The 9,497-nt window shown below is 39.0% G+C and overlaps 1 protein-coding gene across 3 annotated transcripts in view; it reads left to right on the forward strand.

Moving 5' to 3' along the window:
- The window catches only part of GK (glycerol kinase), a 33,506-nt gene extending 30,905 nt beyond the window's left edge, over window positions 1–2,601 (forward strand). For all 3 annotated transcript variants that reach the window (XM_027689237.1, XM_027689239.1, XM_027689238.1), the window contains one exon: window positions 2,464–2,601. In XM_027689237.1, the coding sequence (XP_027545038.1) occupies window positions 2,464–2,471 (8 nt within the window). In that variant the 3' untranslated portion in view covers window positions 2,472–2,601. The remainder of the gene's footprint in view (window positions 1–2,463) is intronic.
- Window positions 2,602–9,497: the final 6,896 nt, after the last annotated feature.

The following is a 9,497-nucleotide window of genomic DNA, read 5'->3' on the forward strand; positions in this document are numbered from 1 at the left end:
AAATTCTTAATATGGATGACATTGTTATTTGCTTATCCCAGAAGTAACACATCTCATTAAAATATTCTTAGGGTAAGAAAAAGAAGTTCATATGGTGCTGTCATTTCTTCTTTGTTGTTTCAGAATTTCATTCCAAAGAAAGTATTTTACAGTATAGGCATTGTTGCTGCTTAGTAAGCTGTTTGAGGGTGGTTGTTTGGTTTTCTTTCTTTGTTTTGGTTTTGGTGGGATAGGCAGGGGGTGTTAATTAGACAGACAATTGAGGACTCTAGCATGCTCCTATGATGATGTGTTTGTATTTTGTTTCTACTCATTCAGCCTGAATTAACTATTCAATTGTAATTTTTCTTGCATGGAACGGACTGTCAGAGCTTGTAGGAGAACTAAAATCAAACTAAACAAATGCTAGGCAAAAATCAAACTGAACAAATGGATTCACATTAATTTACTAACTCTGGAATGTATCTGTGAATTAGAAAAATCTAAAAATCTTGATTATGAAGAATAAAACAAAACCAGCTGTGAATAAGTGGGTAAATTTTTAACAAGCTGAACAAAAGCAACTTGAATATAAATTCCAGGTCAAGTTCTTCACTACATGGAGGATACCTAAAATAATATGAAAATCAATGAAAAGTGGGGAGATAAGCAACTTAAATTTTGGATTTATTGCTTTTGAAAAACAACTAATCACTAACCTGCATATAAATATCTAAACTTGCACTGCTGGAACTCATAAGAAAAGATTTTTTTTTCTCCCTTCCTTAAGCATGTCAGTGCCCTTCTGACCCACAAGTGGGAAACATCACAGCTCACTGTGGCCTTAAGAAACCGTTTTGTCCTTGTTTTCAGATAACAGTGACTATCAATATGGTTACTCTTACTATGTATGTATAGTTGCTATATATACACCAATATAATTACTTTACTTGGTTTATTATTTACATGGTAAGCTTTGGGATGGGAGAAGTTGCAAGAAATTTCCTGCTCATATTTGTTTTAAAAATGATGACGAATGATGACGTCTCAAAAGAAATAGCAACAGTGATGATATGTACAGGTTGCAGTTTTGCCCAGCTATGTTCTAGGGTAGAATATGATATATAGAATTTGTGTTGCTATTGGAGCAGGGCTGCTTCCCCCTTAGACAATTTGGTAAATATTGTTTTGCTTTTAAAAGCCAGAACTTCCTGAGCAGACTTTCCTCCTAATTCAGTACAGCAACTCCATTTAATTAATTTGTTACATTCTATCTTTTAATGAAACACTGGAACTCCAGCACAGTCATCAGTGTAGTAGGTTTGAGGATTGAATTTAGTGAGGACTGAATTCATCCTTCATGTGCTGAAACAGCAGTAAGTCTTGCATGGCAACAGTCCTGTTGTTGAATGTGTCTCTCTAGGGCAGGGCCATGATTTTACAGCTACTGAAACACGAAGGAAAAATCTGCTTTGCCAGAATAGAGAACACTAACGTGGCAAAACTCCATTTACAGAACTGCTAAACTGCCTTTTCATGTGGCATCTGATGACTGAATTTGAAGAACAATACTGTATTCCATTATATCAATTCATAATTCCATCAAAATCCAGTCAATTACTTGTACCTTATTTTATAATCTTCATTCTTCTCTCCCAGGGGAGAAAGGGTCATTAGTTTCTTTTATTTCACTATTGAAGCAAGCTGTGTATAGCAACTGGAATCCTTATGCTAAGATTTTGTCAAGTTTTTCACACTAGTTTTAGAAGTGGACACCCGAGAGATTTCAATATATTTTATAGCTGTACATTTTTTTTTTGTGGGGTAAGGGTAGAGTTAACTATAAGGATCCTATATTTTATTAGACTCAATAAATAAATGCCTTTTCGTACTTAAATTGGCATCTCTCAATTGAGATATAGTGGGGATTGGCTATATATGGGATCTTATGTGACATCTGGGGTATAAAGTCCTTTGATTTTATTCTCACAGAATGAAATGTCAGTGCTGATAGTAGTACTGTATTCTTCCTGCTTAAGTACCCTGTGGGGGTATTTTTAATATTCTGTTTGTCCTTTTTAATTTCTTGTGTTGTGATAGTTACTGCCAAATTGCATACTGGTTTACATATAGGGATAACTATGCAGTTCTGCAAGATAGTTGCAATAATATTTCCCAAATTTCTGGAAGCTGAGCTCTTATTCAGAAGAAAATATGCTTAGATTGCCTTTCTTCAATTCTTTTACTTGTTAAAAATTTACCCATCTTAATCGTGTGACCTCTGCTCTCCTGCTGTGTTCACATCCCACACGCTTAAGTGCTGGCTTATCTGGTGTCACAAGACACATCTAATTTATAACTGCAGTAATTGAAAACAAAAGTTGGTTTTACTGAATTCCTCTTACAGCTCAGCTGTGTTATAAAGTATTGTTAAAGTTTTAGAGTAAATTCTATGTTCCTAATGCATGCTTTTTCTTTTTTAAGATAAATGAGACTACTTAGTGGACATGATGGATGCAGCTGATTTTTTTGTCGCGGTTTGTTTTGTTGTCGGAAGAGATTCTACCATCAACGTGATTATGCTGCTTGTGTGGTTCAATATATTCATGAATCCACCTGTCACCAGTCTCTGAGTAACCTTCCAGTGGTGCACTGAAAATTCAGTCTTCAGCCCTTCATTACTCTGTTCCCTTCCCCATCAACTCCAACTGCACTGGAGGCCTTTGCGTGGAGTATCACACGTCATCCTCTAAAATTTCACAAGCCCAAGGTTTGTTTGAGAAAGCGGTATAACAAAAACCTACAATCTCTGAGGTAATGATGGCAGATGTTTAGCTGTCCTTTTCAGGGGTTTGGTACTTTATGCAACACACTGCAGAAAGTTAATGATGCACTATAGAACTTTGTAAACATCTTACAATTCTTCCAGCTGGTCTGAATTTTCATAGGTCTATGGTTGCCAGAAATGTTTTATTGTAGTGGCCACGGGTCTGAAACACCTTCAGTGGTACAAACCTTTGAAACACTAGCCCAGAATGGCAAACCAGTAGCACACAGTGCCACTGGTTTGGCAATGAATAGGTTGCTGATATGGCCCACAGAGTACTGTTGAAGTGTTCAATCACAAAATTTGAAAGTTCTGTTTAGCCTCTGGCACATTTACCCATTATAAGTATTTAAGACACCAAGTCATGTAGCTGTACCTTTAAAGAGATGGGAGTAAATAGATGTTTTGGTTAAGGCCATGTTTCATCTTCATCTAATTTAGAAAGACAAGTTTGACTCAGCATGATACTGACAGGACAGCTGCTTGGTCCTCAGCAACTGGGAACTCTTAAAGCTACTCTGTACAATGCACTTTTCTTGACCAATACTGCACATATTCTGTTGTCCTGCTTAAGGATATTTTAGTGACTATTTGTTATATTTTTGAAAGTTGAAATTAACTTAGTTTTCCTTAAAGAGGGTCCACTCCAAACTAAATATTAGCTCTTTAGTTCTTGATTTCATTTAGTATATCTCAGGGACCACAATCTCCCTTTCAGTTTCCACCTTCATAGTTTTAACAGGAAGTTGTCGCAAAATATACTGGGACAATCCAAACCCCTGGCTCAGAGGAGTAAGTACTTGGCACCTGAAATGGGCCACTGGAATTCACAATGTGCTTGTCAACTGAGTCACATCCACTTCGAAACCTTTTGTTTTCCACATGTAAAGGAGTGAGACAACAATCTTACCTTCAGCTTTCCTGTTTATACCAACAGCATCCCAAATGCCAACCCTATTGGTTAGGTCAGAGAAAAGGTGTTCTTGTATAGTGCCCTTAGGTGGGTATGGAATGGTAGCGAGACTAAATGTGGGAACAACATGGAGAATTTCAAAGGTGTGTGTAAATGCACTAGGAGTTAAAGGGAGCATTTTTGTGTACGTTTGTCCTTAAGGATTTTTGTTTTTAACAAAGCTTGTTTTTCTTTTTTAAACTATGATTAGAGGCTTAGTTTTTAAAAAGATGTTAAATATGTGTGTCTGAAGCAATGGATTGCACAGAAGTTCAGGTCTGTACAATATATTTAATATCAAGTGCATATTAATTGCCTTTTTATTGTCAAGTGCAATGACCTTTGAAAATGTGACTTTCAATTTAGAAGTTAGAGAAGGAACATTTTCGTCCTGTGGTTGCATGTATAACTTCAGCAGAGAGGGGGGATTTTTGTGCACAGGTGAAAATACATCATTCAAATCCTGTCTCTTCTGTAAATACTCATATGTGAGGTGTGACAGCTAAAATTTCTGATGTTTCCAGTTTGTATTGGAGAGGTGAGGAGTGAAAAAAGAACATGATCCCATAGAAAAATCTTCATACTTCTTACCTTTACTCTGAGCTGTTGCTGACCCCGCCATACCCCAAGGAAGAGGAGGAACAGCAGCTTGTGGAGCACAAGGGGCAGGGGCAGCACACACCTCCAACACTGGACTCCTGAGTATGACGTCTTGCCAAAATCACTGAAGTGCTGAACCTGGGAACGATTAACGCTGACATGTTGCCTTTGCCCATGACACATGAGGCAGGGGAGAAGCTCGTACATTACAATTAGGAGAGGGATTTTTTGCTGCTTTTCTGACACAATTCCTATTAATTTTTCACTGAGTAAAAATCATTATTTTATTTTCAATTGCTGTCACAAATGTTTTTTAGGAGTTTCACACCACTGTTAACTTTCTACCAACATAGTTGAAATATATTGTAAACTGCCTGTTGGCGGGGAGGGGACAAACTGTTCGAGTTAGCTTTTTGTGAAGCTGTGATTTATTTTTTTCTATAAATTACGAATTTATAAATTCTTAATTGAGAAATGCATTAACTTGGTATTAAAGTACCATAAATTAATTGATATAAGGTGTTGGTTTACTCTTGTACGTTATCTTTTGGAAATATTGTCATTATCTCTCTCACAGACATGCTTTAACTTGCTTAGATGTACAGGTCAAATATATGCAGTACTGCCTTCTGTTTCAGAGATACATTTAGTCTCAAGGACTGGATCAGGAATCACATTTCCTCAAGTCCCTCCATGTTCAGCAAAAAGCAGGAAAATACAAATGAAACAGAAGGTAGGAACATAGTACAGGTTTGATCCAAAGGGATGGTGGGGCCAATACACCAAACGCTTTTTGGTCTTATCATAGTCTGGTGATTGCTACAGATTCAAAGCTGTTACAAGCTGGAAGGAGAAATGTCCATGAAATGGGGCACCGGCCATAAGGTGCATAAGGTGTTTCTGTTATTTTAAGAAAGAGGCATGGGGGTGTATGTGGTGGGTTCACTGAAGGAGTGTGCCTGCCGAATTCTTATTTGTTCTGTCTGTTTGTGGCTTCCAGCTGTCTTCTACACATGTAGTGCTCCATGATTATGCAAGGATACAGCCTTCATTTGTAGTCTGAACAAATCTTTAGTCCCCTATATTGAAATCAGTTGTGTGAGTCAGAAACAACACACACACAGGCACCCTGGAAACAAAAAGGCACTTAAATTTCACATCAGCACCCCAACTTTAAGTAACATGTTATTACTCTTGCTCAATATCAGGCTTCTCCCTTGGCTCGTGAGACTCCAGTGTTTTCCTTTCACACGGCAAAGGTACAGCCTTGCCCTTAACTGCCCTGCACCAGAGTGTACTTAAATTCTGTGACTCATCAAGCTGGATTATTATGAGATTAGAACTTTATTAATTTAATTAGTATCAGAAGTTTATAAATAAGTTTTGTTCAGCAAAGGCTAATACAATGTTTAGTCTATTACTTGAACTCTATGCACTATAAACAAGCTTCTTAATATCCATGTCAGCATCCAAGGTAAAATCTTTCCCTCTAAAGAACCCTAGATCTGTATCAGGTGTTGGAATGCTGTCCCATTACAAGCTGCAGCCTGGACCCAGTATGATATTTTTTCTTAATTATTATAATTTACTGGAATTTATGGAAGTAGTACTCATCAGTCCTGGAGATACAGACAGGCAAATGAGTAGCAGTCCTTTAAAGCTGGGAAGTGGCACAGGAACACTGCTGGAATGATTTGTCCAGATGGACCTATGCTGTCCTGAGGGATCTCGCCGGGCTGGAGAGAAGGGCTGGCAGGAACCTGACAGAGCTCAGCAAGGGAAGTGCCAAGTCCCACTCCTGGGAGGAACAAACCCAGGCCCTGGGACATGCTGGGGACCAACCTGCTGGGAAGCAACTTTGCAGAAGAAGTCCTGGAAATCCTGGTGGACTCCACGTGGAACCATTGTTTGCAGCAATTGTGATGAAAAAGGCAAACAGCACCTTGGGCTGGATCATCACCAGCAGGTCAAGGGAGGTGATTCTTCCTCTCTACTCAGCCCTGGTCAGACATACCTGTTGCACAGAGAAGTTGTTGATGCCCCATCCCTGGAAGTGTTCGGTGCCATGTTGGATGGGGCTGTGAGCTAGCTGGTCTCATGGAAGGTGTCACTGCCCATGGCAGAGGGGTTGGAACTGGATCATCCTTAAGGTCCCTTCCAGCCAAAACCATTCTATGATTCTGTGATACCTGGAGTGCTGGAACCAGCTCTGGGATTGCCAGTGTGAGAGAGACACAGGCATACCTGAGGGATACCTGTGGCAGGCCACAAAGGTGGATAAAGTGTTGGAGGATGTGTCATATGGGAGAAGCTGAGACACCTGGGACCACTCTGCTTGGAGAGAGCTCAAACATAAATTCCTGCCACATCCTAAAGGCCATGGAGCCAGACCCTTCTCAGTGGTGCCCAGTGACAGGACAAGAGGCAAAGGGCACAAGGAAACACAGGAAACATTCAAACAAAAGAAAACAATGTTTTACCCTGATGGTGATCACACAAGGGAGGAAGTTGCTTTGAAGGGTTGTGGGGTCTCCATCCTCCAAGATACTCCAAAGCCGATGGGATATGGCCCTGGTCTCGCTGACCCTGCTCTGAGCAGGGTGTTGTTCCAGACAATCAGAGGTGCCCTTCTGCCTTAGCCCATTAGGCCTGGCTAGGTCAGCCACAGCTCATCTCCAGCAAAGGCTCAGGGCTTGAGCTGGCTCAGAATAAATGACGGGGGAAAAGTCCATCCTAGTTTACTTGGGCAAAACCAGTTCACTTTGTATGAACAGTTGTCACCCACTGTTGTATTTCAACATTATTCAGCTGGCATTATTATTCTGTTACCCTGTGTACGTATTTGCTTTGGAAGAGTCAGGCCTATTGTGTGGGCTGATTGTCTGGCTTGGTTTAGTCCTGAGAGACATTCTTTCAAGCAGCTGCAGTGTGAGTTCAAGTGGAATGATTGCTTTAGACCGGTACCCTATTTTTCATAGGGAGTTATACCACCAGGTGGTTCAAAGTAGCCCAAAAGGCAAGCATGGGATAACGTGTTTCCAAAGGTATCACAGTTAAATTACCATTAGCAAAACCTAAAAATATGGATTCCTTAAATTTTTGTAATAGAAAGACATGAGTTTGGGAGTAATTTCTTTCTGTCTGTAGTGTTTATTCTTTAAACCTTTGGGTTGCCAGTCTGGGGGTTCCTTCTCTGACTGTTGTTCAAAGTACATCCACTTCAGTTGGAAGGATCTCCTGGATTTTCAGCTCTGCAGGGATGAAGCACTCCGAGAAGTGAAGATCCAGCAGCTCTCATGTCCTGATCACCTGACACACTTCTTGGGTCTTGTGCAATTGGCAAAGCTCTTGCAGACAAGATGGCACTGGCCATCAGTTGTCACTGTCTAGAACAAGCGTTTTCCCTCCCACCACTAAAGCCATTGCAGTTGTATTCTGTTTGGTTTGGTAACAGGAGGGGTTAGTCAGTGTGCTCAACAGCACCCACATTTCCCATGCTACTTCATAAACAGCTTCAGGAGTTTTGAGTATATAATTTCAGCTACTTATTTTTTTGCTAAGTTTTCTAACTGCATCTTCATTTTGAAGAACTGACTCTCCAGCAGAAGAAACTGCTTTAACAAGGTAAAATGCTTTTAGAGATCTCACAGTACAAGTACTGGAGGCATCAGATACTTCCCAAGTTTTCATGGTTTTGTTTTAAGGAAAATGAGGAAAGGAGGGGAATCTGGAATGAGCAGGAGCTATGTCTTCATTGTGAGCAAAATACAAGTTAATAACTTTAATATTGTTCTCAGATAAACTTCAGGACATGTATTATTAAGTCTCTTTAAGACACTCTCCCTCAGGAAATAGGTTTGAATCACCAACACAAACTAATCTTATTTGGACCTTAGTCTTCAACAAGGTGCAAACCACTTCATGTGCAACATGATGCCTCTGTTCTCTGACTCTATAATACATAAGTCTTAAAGAAAACAAACTGCACCTTGCCTTGCTTTGGATTTCAGCTCATTGACAAACTTCTGACCTGAGTTCATCGGGGGCTGTCATACCCAGTGACACATTTCAGATCATTTCTTTAACTGTTACCTGTCTTTTTGTTTGACTGCTCATTTCACACCAACGAGTGCATATAATGCAAGCTTTGCCAAACTTCAGGATGTTAAGTAATGTTAAGTAATGCTAAGCACAGTTCATATTAGTATAATTAATAATTAAATTCAATGAAACACAATCATGCTGACAGATTTTATTTGCTAATCTTGAAATAGGTTATTTGCTTATTCATGAGGGTGTGAAATACTGGGTCTTGATGTGCAAATGAGCTATGTTGCATATAGGAATATGCAGGTATGGTTTTATTTTTCAGTGTGTGAGGTAAGCCCTGAGGAAAGGCAGAAAAAGACATACTCAAATTTTTGCAGTTCAGAACACACAGTGTAACGCAATGGTAGATCAATATAACAAGCAACAGGATGGTTAAAGGTTATAAAGTAGGATGACACTGGTTTACAGAATATCTTTAAACATCTGAAATTATTGAAAGATTTCATTATAGCTTCTTTAAAAAGTGGTAAATCAGCTATTCTGACTTGCTTTTCAAAATTTGATGAAACTATCACAGCAGTATTTGGCACGGTATTGTCAAAATGAAAATGTTGAAATCATAATTTAAATATTTATGCAAAAACATGAGTCACAGCTCTACTACCTTACAATAGAAACAAAGATAACATCAGCATGCGAGCAGCTCACTACACGGTAGATCAGTACTGACAAACTAGTTTGCAGTTAATGTAGTACTAAACACATATGAGGAAAGAGAGTGAGCTCTTTCAAAATAATAAAAAAAAAGTGGTGTGATAATTCTTGTTTACAGATATTCCCCTAAGATTGTTAATGTTACAAATTTTCACCTAAAAGTCAGGAAGTTCCAGTACCAAGGTTACACACAGACCTAGTAGTTCATATCCATTAAAGTATAATTAGGTAATTTTTTTTCTCTCAATGGATAATTCATCTTGGACACTGCCTAGACTTTGAAATGAACTGATGTTCCATAGTGAGGAAAATGGATTTAGGATCTGTGCATCTTCTGTTTCTTTTTTATTTTGAAGTTAAAAGATTTGTAGGGCA

This window comes from Neopelma chrysocephalum, unplaced genomic scaffold (assembly GCF_003984885.1).
Source record: "Neopelma chrysocephalum unplaced genomic scaffold, ASM398488v2 Primary Assembly neopelma1_76, whole genome shotgun sequence".
NCBI classification, from domain to species: domain Eukaryota; kingdom Metazoa; phylum Chordata; class Aves; order Passeriformes; family Pipridae; genus Neopelma; species Neopelma chrysocephalum.